Source organism: Aspergillus neoniger (genome assembly GCF_003184625.1).
Source record: "Aspergillus neoniger CBS 115656 unplaced genomic scaffold BO87scaffold_21, whole genome shotgun sequence".
In the NCBI taxonomy this organism is placed as follows: domain Eukaryota; kingdom Fungi; phylum Ascomycota; class Eurotiomycetes; order Eurotiales; family Aspergillaceae; genus Aspergillus; species Aspergillus neoniger.
This window is the reverse complement of record NW_020291149.1, coordinates 165312-181161: the sequence shown is the minus strand read 5'-3', so window position 1 is coordinate 181161 and position 15850 is coordinate 165312. Positions and strand designations below refer to the sequence as shown.

General features: G+C 50.6%; 7 protein-coding genes across 7 annotated transcripts; 6 read left to right on the top strand and 1 right to left on the bottom strand.

Moving 5' to 3' along the window:
• Nucleotides 1–375: 375 nt before the first annotated feature.
• BO87DRAFT_407658 (oxidoreductase, FAD-binding protein) lies at nt 376–2699 on the top strand. Its single transcript, XM_025626096.1, has 4 exons — nt 376–1023; nt 1129–2182; nt 2231–2412; nt 2467–2699. The coding sequence occupies exons 1-4, from the start codon at nt 682–684 to the stop codon at nt 2617–2619; spliced, it is 1731 nt and encodes a 576-aa protein (XP_025478489.1). The 5' UTR covers nt 376–681; the 3' UTR covers nt 2620–2699.
• Nucleotides 2700–2970: 271 nt separating this feature from the next.
• BO87DRAFT_377621 (aspartate-semialdehyde dehydrogenase family protein) lies at nt 2971–4608 on the top strand. Its single transcript, XM_025623595.1, has 3 exons — nt 2971–3319; nt 3376–3633; nt 3689–4608. The coding sequence occupies exons 1-3, from the start codon at nt 3292–3294 to the stop codon at nt 4492–4494; spliced, it is 1092 nt and encodes a 363-aa protein (XP_025478488.1). The 5' UTR covers nt 2971–3291; the 3' UTR covers nt 4495–4608.
• Nucleotides 4609–4814: 206 nt separating this feature from the next.
• Nucleotides 4815–6267, top strand: BO87DRAFT_416872 (40S ribosomal protein eS4). The gene is made up of 4 exons (XM_025626776.1): nt 4815–4865; nt 5004–5141; nt 5213–5497; nt 5659–6267. The coding sequence occupies exons 1-4, from the start codon at nt 4852–4854 to the stop codon at nt 5996–5998; spliced, it is 777 nt and encodes a 258-aa protein (XP_025478487.1). The 5' UTR covers nt 4815–4851; the 3' UTR covers nt 5999–6267.
• Nucleotides 6268–7306: 1039 nt separating this feature from the next.
• BO87DRAFT_90138 (uncharacterized protein) lies at nt 7307–8100 on the top strand. Its single transcript, XM_025629663.1, has one exon. The coding sequence runs from the start codon at nt 7448–7450 to the stop codon at nt 8015–8017; it is 570 nt and encodes a 189-aa protein (XP_025478486.1). The 5' UTR covers nt 7307–7447; the 3' UTR covers nt 8018–8100.
• Nucleotides 8101–10438: 2338 nt separating this feature from the next.
• BO87DRAFT_90108 (uncharacterized protein) lies at nt 10439–10881 on the top strand. The gene has a single exon (XM_025629662.1). It carries the CDS (start codon nt 10527–10529, stop codon nt 10794–10796), a length of 270 nt encoding a protein of 89 aa, XP_025478485.1. The 5' UTR covers nt 10439–10526; the 3' UTR covers nt 10797–10881.
• Nucleotides 10882–12070: 1189 nt separating this feature from the next.
• BO87DRAFT_387760 (uncharacterized protein) lies at nt 12071–13602 on the top strand (the record flags this gene model as incomplete). The annotated part of the gene is made up of 3 exons (XM_025624829.1): nt 12071–12685; nt 12742–13227; nt 13291–13602. 3 exons carry the CDS (start codon nt 12071–12073, stop codon nt 13600–13602), a joined length of 1413 nt encoding a protein of 470 aa, XP_025478484.1.
• Nucleotides 13603–14651: 1049 nt separating this feature from the next.
• Nucleotides 14652–15236, bottom strand: BO87DRAFT_460046 (uncharacterized protein; the record flags this gene model as incomplete). The annotated part of the gene is made up of 2 exons (XM_025628991.1): nt 15116–15236; nt 14652–15063 (listed from the first exon to the last, which is right to left on the bottom strand). Exons 1-2 carry the CDS (start codon nt 15178–15180, stop codon nt 14652–14654), a joined length of 477 nt encoding a protein of 158 aa, XP_025478483.1. The 5' UTR covers nt 15181–15236.
• Between the last annotated feature and the right edge of the window lie 614 nt (nt 15237–15850).

The window sequence follows — 15850 nt, the reverse complement described above, 5'->3', positions numbered from 1 at the left end:
GTATGTAGCCGGTTGCCCCATCAACAACTGGGCGCGGGCCATATGGAGCCTGGCAGATAAGCAAGTGGGGACAATGAGTATGATGCAAGAATAGCCGGCGATTGCTTGATCAAACCGTTTCAATTGAGCTCTATGCATTCACGTTGTCCTTTACAGTGACAAGGTATAGCTTTCTTGCCGGATGATCTACCCTTTTCGGTCCAATCCGAGCCATGTGTGCCTGTTCCTGCCAAGTCGTAGCCTGCCTGTGTTCCTGAGGCACCATCGGAGTTTTGGCCGATCGCGTTCAACGATAAGCAGCAACCCCTCAAAACGTGGGGATCAATCATCGTTGTTCGCAGCCTTCATCAATGTGGGGGTGAACCTACTCTTCCGCACCTCTAGACTTAGACAAGACCGTTTCCACTATCCAGCAAAGGCAGGTTTATGGCATTCTACTCGGCCTATTTCCGATATCTGCTGTACGTCTCATCCTTAGCCCCGATGACGTTTCTCCTCGCGCCGAGGCCAAGCTCCTATAACGGGCTACGACTGGATAATCGGAGACCCCATTTTCGGCCTTCGAGGCCTAGTATGTCTTTTTTAACCGGACTGGGAATGTAATATATATTGCTCAATTCAACCCTTAATCTTACAGATAGCATTATTCCTCACCCTCCGTGGATCCGAGCTCGTGAGACAATGCGGCCGCTCAGCCAGGTGCCTCGGGCATTCCCCGCACATCTCCGCGCGCTTCAATGCCGGCCCAGCGCCCTCTCGCCACGCCAGCCCTTCCCTCTTCGACGGGCAGTGCGTTGGGCTAGCTCAGAGGTAGGACACAAGAATGACGGCAATACTGGACAGGAGAACGGTGCCAATACTGGGCCTTCTGGCAACCGCTCGGGTTCTCGAAATTCAGGCAGGACCCTGTTAGCCTCTGCCCTGGCTGCGGGCGTCGGCTATGCATATGCTGTGACGAGCGGACAGTCCCAGTCTCTGGATAGCAAGCATCCCAAGTATGGATCTGCGAAGGATTTTGAGAAGGTAGAAAACTATCCAGCTCTCCCGTGTTCTTAATATATATATATGTTACATATATATATATAGTATATCATGTGTACTTGACTAAACATCGATTTGAACAAACAGGCCATTGCAGAACTGCGAGCCACGCTTGGCGATGAAATCATCAGCACCGACAAAGACGATCTTCAACAACATGGGTTTTCAGAATGGTCCAGCGTCAATGCTGATCGTCTGCCAGTTGCCATTGCCTACCCGGCGAGTACAGATGATGTTTCCAAGATCGCTAAGATCTGCCACAAATACAAAATGCCAATGATACCCTACTCCGGAGGTTCTAGTCTGGAGGCCAACTTTTCGGCCCCTCTAGGCGGATTGACCATTGATTTCGTGACGATGAATAAGATACTTGAGTTGCACGAATCTGATATGGACGTTGTGGTTCAACCGTCCATTCAATGGATGGATCTGAATGAGAGGATTAAGGACAGCGGTCTTTTCTTTCCCGTTGACCCGGGACCGTCTGCAATGATAGGTGGCATGATTGGGACAAACTGCAGTGGAACCAATGCCGTGAGGTACGGGACCATGAAAGACTGGGTAATTAACCTTACTGTCGTGCTGGCGGATGGTCGGGTCATTAAGACACGTCGCCGTCCACGCAAAACTTCAGCCGGGTATAACTTGACAGGAATGTTTGTTGGGTCTGAAGGAACACTTGGTATTGTGACTGAAGCTACCCTGAAATTGACGCCGATTCCAGAGCAGACTCGTGTCGGCGTGGTGACCTTCCCCACTGTACGTGATGCGGCATCCACTGCCATGCAGCTTGTTCGAAAAGGCATTCAAGTACAGTGTATGGAGATTCTTGATGAGATACAGATGGATGTCATCAACCGCGCCGGAGGAACTGGGAGAACATGGAAGAAATTGCCCACTCTGTTCTTCAAGTTCTCCGGCACCAAAGCTGGGGTCGCGGATAGTATTAACCTGACCAAAGCACTAGCAAAGAACAACAACGCAAGCTCGTTCGAATTTGCAAGAGACGAGCGAGAAGCACATGATTTATGGTCTGCACGAAAACAATCGCTCTGGAGTATGCTGGCACTAAGAGAGCGAGGATCTGAAGTATGGTCAACCGACGTTTCCGTGCCCATCTCTAGATTGCCAGACATTATTGGTATGCTTTTTGACAACCCAGTACCCGGATGTTAGCTAACCATAGTAGAAATCTCCAAGAAAGAACTCGATGACCTGGGAATTTTTGCCAGTATCCTTGGGCATATTGGAGATGGCAACTTCCACGCAAGTATCTTATATGATCGCACTATTCAAGAAGAAAGGGAGCGAGTAGAAAAGGTTGTGTACGACATGGTTGATCGCGCTTTGGAAATGGAAGGCTCTTGCACCGTAAGACATCTGCAAACTGAACTTGTACCTGAAGCATGACTGACCAGTTTCCAGGGTGAACATGGTGTGGGATTGGGTAAAAAAGATTCACTGAAAAAGGAGCTTGGCCCAGCCACGATTGGAATTATGCGTTCCATCAAGAAGTCTCTCGACCCACATTGGTTATTGAACCCTGGCAAGATCTTCGATTATGAGGACGAAGCATAGATGGCGCAATCTGATCTCTCAGCTGAGTATGGCATATGCATAGTAAATAGGACAGACAAAAGGCCGTACATATCAATGGCTAGTTTCATAGCAACTATGTCACTTTCAACTATATTGACACCATCCATTTATGGTCTAGTTCAAGGCCCTAAAATGATGCCATTCACATTTCTATAAGATCGGAGCAATCGGCCAATCAGATTGGCGGAGAATGCTACGGAGTGGTTAGTCAGTCAGTAGTGAGGGCTGAGTCACAGCGGGGCAGATGTGCTCCGGAGCGATATCGCAGTTTTAATCGGTAACGCCACTCTTGTCCCTCTCCAACTTCCGCATCATTGTCCAAGAGGTGAGTGCAATTCGTTTGATTTGCTTATAGTTCAATCACACTGTGGCTATTGCAAAGCGACCCGTTTGTTTATCGTGTCACAATCTTCAAAAAAAATGCCGATCGTGGAGATACAACTGTGCTTTCATCCCTTGCGGGGCTCCGTCGGTTAAGGCGCTGCAACCGGATGTTGGCCATGTCTCCCCGTGAGCATGTTCCAATTGAGATTTTTATGCCAATGCTTCTGTTTAAATCATCCATCGTTGTCTCATTACCTATCAAAGACGTGTAATTGACAACTGTCAGATCACGAGAATCGCAGAGCGACCTACTCGATATCAAACAAAATGGCCTCATATCCTAAGAAGAAGTGCGGTATGGATATACAACACGAGCGACTTGTCTGTGGCTGCGTTGCTGATAACCTCCAGGTGTTTTGGGCGCCACCGGCTCCGTGGGCCAGCGTTTTATCCTCCTACTTGCCGACCACCCTTTCCTGGAGCTGCACGCCGTCGGTGCGTCTGAGCGCTCTGCGGGCAAACAATACAAGGATGCCGTGAGATGGAAGCAGTCTACGGCTATGTCGGAGAAGCTTAGCACACTCGTCCTTCGTGACTGCAAGGCTGAACAATTCGCTGACTGCGATCTCGTCTTCTCTGGACTCAACAGCGACATTGCGGGTGATGTTGGTATGTGGTTCTTTGCCCAGGCGACAATACTACCTGCTGATCACAACTGTTACAGAGATGGAATTCATCAAGGCCGATATTCCCGTCTTCTCGAACGCGAAGAACTACCGCAAGCACCCTCTCGTCCCTCTCGTCGTCCCCACCGTCAACCCCCACCACCTGGACCTCATCCCTCACCAGCGCAAACACTTCGGCCTGAAGAAGGGATTCTTGGTTTGCAACTCCAACTGCGCTGTCATTGGTGTTGTCATCCCGTTCGCTGCCCTGCAGGCCAAGTTTGGACCCGTTGAGGAGGTGGAAGTCTTCACCGAGCAGGCTCTCTCTGGAGCTGGTTACCCGGGTGTCCCCAGCATGGACATCCTGGACAACGTCATTCCTTTCATCAGCGGTGAGGAAGACAAGCTTGAGAACGAAGCCCAGAAGATCTTGGGCTCCTTGAACGCCGATGCTACGGCTTTCGAAGAGCAGTCCGGTCTCCGTGTTGGCGCCACTTGCACTCGTGTTGGAGTCACTGACGGTCACATGGCTTTTGTTTCCTTGCGCTTCAAGAACCGCCCCGCTCCCAGCGCAGAGCAGGTGGCCCAGGCCATGAGGGAGTACCAGTCAGAGGCTCAGAAGCTTGGCGCTCCTTCTGCACCCGCGCAGGCTATCCGGGTGTTCGACGAGCCCGACAGACCCCAGCCTAGACTGGACCGGGACATCTCCAAGGGCTACACCGTTAGCGTCGGACGGGTGCGCGACGGCAATGAGGGTGGCTACTTCGATCTCCGCTTCGCTGCTCTTTCGCACAACACCGTTATCGGTGCTGCTGGATCGTCCATCCTCAACGCGGAGGTTGCGGTCATCAAGGGCTACATCTAAACATGTGAAGAGATCTATGGCATATAGCGATTAGACGGCGTCAGATATCCTTTTGTTTCTAGATATTTCAGCTACTAAAAGCAAAAAGCATTGAACAATAGCCCAATACTATCTAATGAAGCCTAGACCCAGTATTGATTATGTAACACACATGACCCACCAGGCTAGTACTGGTCGGGACTAGTTGGGCTGGCCTAAAGAACGGTATTAGTGCTAGGGCTAAGCCCCGCTAGCACCAGCCGCTAAGCGAAAAATGCAGATGGGCCGGATATCAGCTGCTGAAGTCCTTGTTCCGTCTCCTTCTTTTCCTCGCGACACTTCGACAACTAACCGGTTCAAGTCGACAAAGCAGCCAAGATGCCTCGCGGACCGTGAGTTACACGCCCTACGCTGTTCTTATTGCACGAAGCAAGATCATCGGTGGAATTGCGTTTTCACCGTTTTTCGTCGCTACGGCAGAAGAATTGAAGATTTTGAGGAGTTGAATACTAACCACCATGTTCGTACAGTAAGAAGCACCAGAAGCGCCTTAGCGCGCCTTCTCACTGGCTCCTGGACAAGATGTCCGGAACCTACGCCCCCAAGGCCTCCCCCGGTCCTCACAAGCTCCGGGACTGCCTGCCCCTGATCGTCTTCATCCGCAACCGGTACGACCCATCCAACGATTACGAGAGGAACGAAGAGAATTCGAGGAATCGGTGGACTGACAGTTTTATAGTCTCAAGTACGCCCTTAACGGCCGTGAGACCAAGGCGATCATGATGCAGCGTCTGATCAAGGTCGACGGCAAGGTCCGCACCGACCCTACCTACCCCGCTGGTTTCATGGACGTCATCGGCATCGAGAAGACCGGCGAGAACTTCCGTCTCATCTACGACACCAAGGGTCGCTTCACCGTCCACCGCATCCAGGCTGAGGAGGCCGAGTACAAGCTCTGCAAGGTCAAGCGTGTTCAGCTCGGCAAGGGCGGGATCCCATTCTTGGTTACGCACGATGCGAGAACGTGAGTGCATACTCTCTACAAGTTCCGCGTCATTCAGTCGTTGGACCAAGCTTTGGTTGATCGGCGGAGGACGACAGAACTAGAATCGCAGTTCTTTGCTGGAACACAGTAAGGAGCCGCAACGTGAGAACAAAGCGTGCTAACAAGGGCTTTTCTTATAGCATCCGTTACCCCGACCCCGCCATCAAGGTTAACGACACCGTGAAGATCGACATTGCCACTGGCAAGATCGCCGACTTCGTCAAGTTCGACACTGGTGTTGTCGCCATGGCCACCGGTGGTCGTAACATGGGTCGTGTCGGTGTCGTCACCCACCGTGAGCGCCACGATGGTGGTTTCAACATCGTCCACATCAAGGACGCTATTGACAACACCTTCGCCACCCGTGAGTCCAACGTCTTCGTCATCGGTCAGGACAAGCCCTGGATTTCCCTGCCCAAGGGCAAGGGTGTCAAGCTCTCTATCGCCGAGGAGCGTGACCGCCGCCGTGCCCTCCAGTAAATGTGGCATGGTAAGTGATGTAGGCTGCCGGAAAAATAAAAGCGTTGAAAAATTCCGCTGTGGCGATGACATCTTGTCTTGCTTTGTGGACCTGTATGACGCCGGTTACGATAATTATATGAAGCGTTATCCAGAACAAAAAAAGAGAAAGAATTGTCTACAGGACACAAAGTTACACCTGTCAACTACTGTACCGTAGACTTGTACACTAAAGCAAGGTCAAGATGCCAAGTCTGTCTGCCTGTGATTGTATGATACCATTAATTCTTTAAGTCCATTCCTTTCCTGGAATTTGTAACTGGGCCAGTTGCAGTAGGACATTTCTTATTCTTACCACCTCCAACTTCCCTCGTCCCCCTTTGTTTTGTCTATTTCCCTGACCCATTCACGGAGCAAACTCCGCCGGATACTCCCGTGCCACCCCAGCAGATCTATCTAATCCATGGTAAGACTCGCGCAGATGCTACTATCTGGACGGCCCATCGCCTCGAGTCCACCCTGTCGTGACCTCTAACAGGGATGCTACGGTGCCGGGAACAACAGGGTGGGATGGTAGATGCAATCCATTCATGGGTCCTTGGAAAAAAGTTTACGTCTCACATCCCAAGGCGGGAGCCAACCGATCCAAAAGGGAAGCTGCACTTGGAGATGAATGAACAGTGGCTGGAGTAGTTGGCCGAAGTTGACCTGGTGCAGTGTCGACCCATCGGACTATGAGGAATTGCGAGTCTTGGGGGTTCTCCTGTGCTGCCTTGGTTTCGTTGAAATCAGCCAACCGTACATCTCCTTTAGCCCATCTACTCTGTACAAGGCTACAAGTAGGAATGTAACACGTCAACTGGGCTGCTGCAGGTCAGTATGGATCTTCTCCTCATCTTTCTCCTCCCCTCTTTTTCTCTTCCCCTCCTCTCCCTATTAGCCGTGGGGAGTAGTGGATTAGGAGGGATTTAGCGAGAAGAGACGGGACCTAGAATGGGAGAACAAAAATAATAAAAAATAAATCAATAGATGTGAGTTGTTGCGTGGGATGAGGAGACGATGGAGTATTCGACGGACGGACTGGTATCTTAGTTCTTGGTTGCTGATGCCGGTGCAGATTGCAGATGCCGCTCTAGTCGCACTGATGGGATGGAATGATAAGAGAGGAATTGATTCATCTGGATACATCCTCCTGCCGGCGCCCCTTTGGCCCGATTCCTCCTCTCGATCCTCGGCATATCAGAGGAAGCGCCAAACGAATCGGGTGCTGACCATGCAGACTTAGCCACCATGTCGCATGGGTTAGTTTGCGTTAAGTCAACTGACAAGTCATCTTGACCTAGTCGATCTCACTGTGATTGATAATTGATATTCGACCATCGCCGTGGTCGGACTTTCCTTCGATCCACGCCTTCTGGCGCTCGGGATGTTTCGGTTAAGCTCAGAAAACAGGATCAGAGGGGGGGAAAGATGGGGTTGCGATCCATCACTTGCGGGTTGCGCCTTTGCTTGAATGTTTTCTTTTTCCATCTCCGTATCTTATTCCCCTCTGCCCACCTTCTCCGCTCTCTTTTCCCCCTTTGTCTGGGAAAGGCTTGCCCACCATCTTCCTTTTGTGGATGGAGGTGCCTTAGGGTTCTTGGATGTCTCTCGGCCATGTCAGGCAGGATACCGGCAGGATTCGTCCGAGGGATCGAGGCGGCACGATCATCGAGGGAAAGGTGGCATCGCACACACTTGTATCACAGTGTCCGTTGCTCAGTCCAAGGGTATTCACATATTGCTTCCCCCGCGAGCCCTGGAAAAGCAGAAGATGCTCGGCAGTGGTCTTCTCTCCGTTTGGTAGATGAGTACGAAGGTTATATACCTACCTGGCCTGTGAGCGAGGCTTTCGAGATGTTTGTCTCAAGCCACGGTGACATAGCCCACCCGTTAACTCGCTTCTACACACACGCACTCGTCCACGCACACCATACATACTTGCTTAGCCTCCGAGCCAGGCTCATGCATGCTGCACGTCCGGAACCAATCCGGGTCTAGCAGGCCACGTCTATCTGGATGGACAGGTCGCTGTCCGGGAATGGTGACCAAGCTATAATGCTCCTCACATAGTGATCAACTATAGGCTCTGGCTGTAAGCAACCCCCACGCATCTGCACGGCAGATGGCTTGTGAAAGCGATTGTTTTCGCACAACGTCACGTCACAACATGCGGGAAACACAGAGAACAATCATCTAGGTATGTATGTAGACATCATATGTAAGTAAGCGGGCGTGTTGGAGACGGAGGACCAGGCAGCCGAGTGACAACATGGCTACGGACTACGAGTGGTGGTTATCTAGGGTTTGACAAGGTCTTGACAACCGTTGCGCTCTTGCAGAAGGACTCCTCCCGCCTACATACAAGCCCAGTCAGTCACCCATCAATAGTTGTCGCTTGCCATGGCTGTGGCTATCCGCTCCGAGTCTGGACCTTCCGGGCCGTGCAAGTAAGTACAGGGGCGTTGAGGTTCCAGGTCACCATCTCTGCATGCGACAGCTCAGCGACACAGCCCTGTCTTTGCAGGATGGTAACCATACTGGCCTAGACGTAGAATCTGGCGAGGAAGCAAAAGTGGTGAGTCGTGACACAGGATGGAGGGAAGGAAGGAAGCTTCAATTCTTTCACTTCTTGGACATCCCTCTCTCTCCTCAAAGGGACGCCCCGTGGCCGCGAAAACGGCGGCGGAATGAGCGGGTCTCGACGACTAGGGTCATCACGGAATACATTGGCCGGAGTACTCCGGTCCAAAGTCCAAGATGAAGATGTCTTACACTTCCTGGGATGCTTGTGAATGGCACAACGTGGAGGGAAGCCGTGTGCAGCGGCGCTGCCGTGGCTATCTGCAACCCGCAACTTCCGGCGTCTGATGATTGCAGCAGAATTGATTCGGATGGCTGATTTCTAACTTTTGGTTTCTATTCGGCCTCTTGCTGTGACCCATCGACAATATTGCCTCCTCCTCCCATAGTGGATGGAAAGACGTCTAGTCTAATAATTCGACAGTAAGTTGATGCCGGGCACACCAGGGTTTTCTCCTAAGCGGGGCCCCTGATTCCAACCTCTTGTTGCCCTGCGCCACAATATCTGGCTGGTCTCTGGTAATCTAGTCTAGTGGATGGAAGTTTCGGGGTGGAGATGCTATGCTCGATCATCGAATCCCGCCATGACTTTCCACCCGAAGGCGAAGTTTAGCTTGTCTCGATAGTTTCCAACCTTCTGGTATCCACGCGTTCCTGAGAGTTAGGATCAATTAAGGCACCAGGTACCGTGGAGAAGCAAAGAGGGAAGAATTTTGAAGGATTTACATTCCTTCCTTCATTGATCGATTGGGATGCACCAGACGAACAAAGCAATTGAATTGTTCTTCTTTTTCTCTTGATGGTGGATCCTGCTTGGCGAAAAGACACCCACCGCCACGAGCTCCTCCGCTGCTGCTCGAATCCCCATTGACTCCCATTCTCTTTCTCCAGACTACTACTTACTGCTCTCTCTTCTCTCACTTGCTATTGGTATTATGGTCAATCCTTCCTGGGTGACCGAATCCACATCTATCTGCCCCCCGGTCTGTGGGACATGCAACGTCGGCTGTTGAGGGTAACACTGGCGTGGACACGTCCGAGGACTGCAGTCTAGCTCTATCTATTCATTCCCCAGTCCGCCGTCGTCATCATTCAATCCTGGGAGGTGGTCTGGACTGGAGTTGAGAAGCGTAAAAAAAATTAACAGAAAATTGAGGACCAGCCAATGATGATGAACCCGCGAGGTCAATCAGGCCATCTGGGGGCGGTAGAATGGAAGCAGACTCCAATTGTTCGCCCAGAAGCAATCCCCCCCGATCGCCATCGCCCCGATCAGCGGCGATACGCTTTTCTGCATTGCACTCGCTTCACCCACTAATTTAGTCGCAGCTGTAGCAAGAGAGGTTGCTAGCCACCCGATCGTTTACTTTTTATTTTTTATTTTTTATTTTTTTTTTTCAATCTTACACAAGAGATGGATACGACTAGACTATCTACGTACCTAGCAGGCTGGAGATATTCGTGTGCGACCAGCTTTCGACACAGCATTTCTGTCTGGCCAGCTAAGCTAGGAAGCTAGCTACTGTAATGGGTTCCCACAGCGGGATTGGAGGATCAGCCCTTCATGCTTCGACATCATCATCATGACTGACAACGATGGCTTTTGCTTTGCCTTGCCTTTTGCCTCTGGCTTACTCTCAGCCGTGCTCCTGGCGCTTGACGAATGTCGCCTCTCGCTCAGCTGCTCCTACTGTAGTCTAGCTACTTACTGCTCAGTGGCTCGACTGCCTCGTCTTCTCCCGCGAGGCTGATGTATAGTTGACTTCATTAATATCCTGTCATCCGTACACCGCTACGGCTCTGGAACACGAACAAGATTGATCTCTCTCTCTTTCTCTCTTTCACACAGTCTCTTCCTCTGTGTCTGGTCTCATTGCCGATGAGATGCGGCCCCAAGTGAACCTTCCAGAAACCGAAATAGTCCTGCATGACCAGGACCCTCTCGGGGTGCTGTTGTGCACGCACTGTTCCATCTGTTCCCTCTTGCTCCATCCATCTTCTTGACCGCTTCTCTTTCTTCTCTGTAGTGTGTATGATTTCTCTCTCACTCCAATTTCCTTTTTGGATTTTTATCCATTTTTATTCTATTTTCTTTTCTTGTTCCGTCTTTCTAAATATTCAATTTCAATTTAATTTTATTTTCTTCTCTGAATATTCTTTCAATTTTATTTTATTTTGTTTTATTTTGTTTGATTAATTATTTTTAATACCTCCCTTCTAGGGTTATCTCATATTTCTATTCCACTCTAGAATACTAACTGTTTGTTCCACTGGCCCGCCGTTGGCTGGCGTTCTTTATTATTGTTACTATTATCGGTCCTACTATTGCCAACGGCCCCGATTATTTATGGAGACGACGATTATTGATGCTTGAATCCGGTTTATTATTCACAGCCCATGTGGGGAGGGTCTGCTCGGCTGCTCCTAGACGGGCCCCAAGACCTAACGGTCCTTCCAGGGGCCCGGAGAATGCATTCCTTCCCTTGGCCACCAGTCGAGGATTAAATGATGCGACGGCCAACTGGCTTGATTGGAGTCGTCGGCCCACCGCTAGGCCCTGGCCATGATTTCAGCTCCTGTATCAAAAGGTAATCTCCGTCCCTTTAGCCTATCCTGGCTCCCGGGTCCCAGTGGTTCGGATCTGGATCAGCCCTCGTCTGCCCTTCTTCTTTCTGTCCTGTAATGCGCCACTTGCCGCCATGCTTTCTGGCCGCTCGGATGCCACAGGCAGCAGTAGTAGCAGCAGCAGCAGGAGCAGCATTATTGTGCTTCGTTGATGGAAGCTCTCCTCGCCTATCCAGCTGCTCTCCCCCGTGAGTTGTCAAACGTGGCAAAAGGTCTTGAAGAACGGAAAGTAGTCTGCACCAGCTGAAGGACGATAAGGTCTATCATCCGTCGTGGCCAGCTTTCTGCAGATTTCTCTGATGGTGCAATGCACGGTGCAATACAATAGAGCTAGCTGTTTGGATTAATCCTCTTATCTGGTTTTCTACTTCTGTTTCTGTTTCGGTCCCTGTTCCCGGTCCATTCAATACACCCTCGTTCAACCTGCTGGAAGCCGGCCGGTGTGCCCTCGTCAACTATCCAATTTTTTTTTTTTTTTACCTTTCTTTGTGTACATTTGGGCTCGAGCCCTCTCGTCCTTCCGGTTTCCGTGAGGTTAGTCCCCGGCCTGTTTCATCTGACGTCGTCTATTCCCCTGCCCTATATGCCTGATCCTGGGGGGCGTTCTAGAATGTTGATATCAATACCTGGCATCGGGAAGGGCTTGGTTCCGATCACACATTGGTACTACACCTACAGGGATAAAAGGACCCCGGGAACAAGGCAACGGTGTCCGCTGCTACTTATTTCGTCACTATGTTGTTCTGTTGCTGAATCGTAGTCTCCTCCAGTGTCAAAAGGGACCGTCCGTTCCCCTTCGTCGTTGTTTGAACCAAGGTCCCGCGAGCCATCTTGACTGTTTCTGGCATGTCTGCGTATTCACCTTCGGCCAGCGTGCCGTTCCCAGGCACGGGACAACCGGCCTACCTAGAACTGTTTCCCTCGGGCGAGGTTCCCCAGACCTTCTTCACGTATCGGTGGTGGGAGGACGAGGCCACCACTGTGTTCTGGGCCTTTGATCCCCATGAGATCAAGCGGGTGATTCGATTCGGTCTCTTTCGAGACAGCAACCTCCCGCGAAAGTCTCTTCAGAAACGCGATCCCCAAGCCATCACCGCGTTTCTGTACTCGCTTGTGGAGCCGCACGAGACGGCATTCATTGACAACCTGTCCCATTATCAGAAGGTCGAGGAAATCATTCGACGATGTCAAATCTCCGGTCCTCCCCTCGAGCCTTGGAGCTGGCTTCCTACCAAGCGGGATAGTGACATGCCCTCGATAGCAATAGCAGAAGCCATCGACACGGAGAGTCATCTGCATTTCACCCGAATTTCGTTTGAGGAGCTGGTCCGCTATTTCTTGGGCTACCGAGCACACTCGGTAGAGTGGTTTTTACAACAACATACGGCGCTTTACATCCACTTGCTCAACTATTTGCAAATTTTTCCGGAGGAGCTGGGGAAGTACAAAGAGGTGGAACAGGTATGTGATTGATATTTGGCATGATGCTCTGCTGCCAAGTACTGACTCTGGACTAGCATCTTCAGACTCGCAGCCCATTCGCCCACCGTGCCGTGAACCGGTGCCTACACGCCTTGAGACAGCCAGTACCAGCCAGCACACCGTACCCGGGCTTCCAATTCATCGCAGCGCCTATCCAGCAGCTGTTTAAGGAGCATCTGCCGAGTCTGAAAGCCATTCTACTTGAGCTCTCGGTATTGGGGGTACGGTTTACCCGAACATACGTCCACGCCCGGGAGATGAACTGGACGAAGCCATTTTCGGTCGAAATTCCCTTGCTCGACGAGCTAGATTTGACGAACCCAGCACCGGCTCTGGATTTCGCCAAGACCACCACCGCCCTCGACGAAGAATACTTCTCTGGGTTGAGTCAGAAGAGCTTCGTGGAGCCAGACGCCATAATCAAGCGACTCCTAGTGCTATGGGAGCTACGAAGCCTGGAAGTGTGGGAATGTTGCACGGGACTACCGGACATGATAGGCTACATTCAGGAAATTGTCGAGGTAGACCACACCCATCCTCTCTGCAGGAGTGCATAACAAAGAATCACGTACTGACAACCACAGGCCCTCTACACCTACCGCAATTACCACTCCTTCACGGCGATTCTCAGCGGTCTGTACAAATACAGCACGTCCAACCCGACCTTCACGCACACAGACAGCGCCACCAACCGGATGACACTGACTTCGGTGCTGCCCCCTGCACTAGCGTGCCTGTTGGACCCAACGGAGAACTTTGTGGCCTACCGACAGGAGTTCCAAACGTCGCCGGGCCTCCCTTTCCTCTTCCCGCACATTAGGGAGTACCAACAGCACGGCCCGCCAGCCCTGCACCAACTGTTCCAGCAATTGCAACGTCAGGTACCCACCAACTAGACTAGTAGCACACACGTGGCGTGGTCTGAGCTTGGGGCAATAACAAATGTCATCTAGACGCAATGGATGAATGGCTAGGCAGCAAACAATATGGGGGGCAGTAATATGACGCGTACTGGGCAGCAGAGGTAGGATGAGCAGGAAACAGAAGCAAGTAAGCCGCTGACTGATTAATATGACGATTTCTTTCCTTTTCTATCCTATAATTCCTTATTTTATTCCTTGTCATGATTCAATTTGGTCTGGTTAATGATGTCTTGTTTTGATTCAGTCTTGTGATCATTCCCCCTTTTTCCTTCCTTCTTCCTTTTTGATTTCGGATAATCCCTGTTCTCTTTTCCTTTTTCTTTCTTTGGGCATGTATTTCTACCACTACTACTACTCATCAGCATACTGGCAATTCCTTCATTGAAAATGGAATCTAGACCTTGAGCTTGGTGCATGCATGCACTTCCTTTGATCCCAACCGGGGGTCATACTCCGTAGTTAACTAAACAACCAGTCATAGGATAGATAGGATAGGATAGGATACAGCCAGCCGAAGGTTCACAGGGTGGGTACTAGGGGTGGGGGGTGGTCTAGACCATTGCCAATAGTCTATCTATTCTTGATGAAGAGTTAGTTGGATCTGTTATAGTAAGCTAGGCTGGAAGTAGAAGTTAGTCTGTTAGTAGTCACGGTAGCTTAGTTAGATAGATAGGGGAAAGGGTGGTGATGATGATGAGGGTGAGGGTGTAAGTGGGTAAATAACTATCGGATAACTCCGAGCGGGTCAAAGAAAGATAGTTTAGTTTGGTTGAAAGGGGAAGGTTAATCGGTATACTTCCCTTTTACTACTGCGAGAAAGGGTAAATGTCGATCTCAATGTCATATCATCATCATCTTATGTCCTACTTTGTGCTTAGTTGGTTGTCTAGTGACTACTTACAACAACGGGGATTGATAATCCCCGGGTCCCCGATATCCATCCATCCATCCCATAGTACCTACACTGTATGTACACCCAACACAACCACCATCCCATCACATTCACACCAGTAAAACCCAACTCAATGCCCCTTCCTCTTCACCTTCTCACCACCCACACCCCCCAACCCACCCCCAAGCACCACCACCCTAGACCCAAAGAGCGCCGCCGTAACACCCACATTCCCCCACGTCAACGCATTCCACTCCGCCACATCCACAAACCTCTCCCACCCCATGGACCACCCCGCGGCCAGAATGTGAGTGAGATCCGCTACCGCCAAACATACCAGATAGTTTTTCAGGACTTTGGGCTCCGAGGTGCTGTGGATCAGGGCGACGCCGAGCAGCGCGAGCAGGAAGTAGATGTTGGAGAGTTGGTAGGCGAGGGAGAGCGAGGACGGGGTGATGGTTCCGGTGGTGTCGGGGTTGTGGGGGATTTGGGAGAGGATGAAGGAGGAGGCGTCGAGGTGGGGGTAGAGGGAGCCGCCGATTCTGATGCATGTGGTTAGTTTTGGGGGATGAGGGGGATTGGGGAAAGACGTACAGGGATATGGGCTCGAAGATGCCGTAGATTAGGTAGGGGATTGGGGGGAATATGCTGGTGGGCATTTTCAATGTTGGAGATGGTGAGACGGGGTTGTATGTTGTATGGATGGGGAGAGGTGAGAGTTGAGTTATTATATGGAGGACGGAGGAGATGGATAGCTGATTACTGCTTTGGGCATAGTGGGGATGATGTAGGATGATAGTTGGTTCTATGGGATGGAGTTGGTATAGATTGATGGGGTTGCAGTTGACATTGAACTTATTGAACACTACCGTACAGTATGTATGTACACCGCTGTATTCTGGATTGCTGTATTTGGATATTTATCATTCTGATAACTACTTATACCCTATGAAGAGAAGTCGAATTTGGTAATTGCTTTGATGACTGGAATACTTGGTATGTGATCCATTGGGATAGTGCATGTTACTCTGTGCACACTATTCATCTCTCCCATAGCTTTTTACAACAACTTATATCTATTCAACATGTACCACAGGCTAGTATCTTCAATATTGTAGTTATGCAAGTACTTACCTACGTTGGTTAATAGTCAACAGTAATTAACTTTAGTTACTGCTGTGAGAGAGTCAACTGCCTGCTGACTCATCAGCCGCCCACCTGTACGTTAATCAAGTCTGATCAATTCATCCACCTTCATCTGCATCTCCCCCAACTATCATCATCCCGTGAAAATGGCAGTGGCATCTCCCTCTTCCTTCTACATGGTGC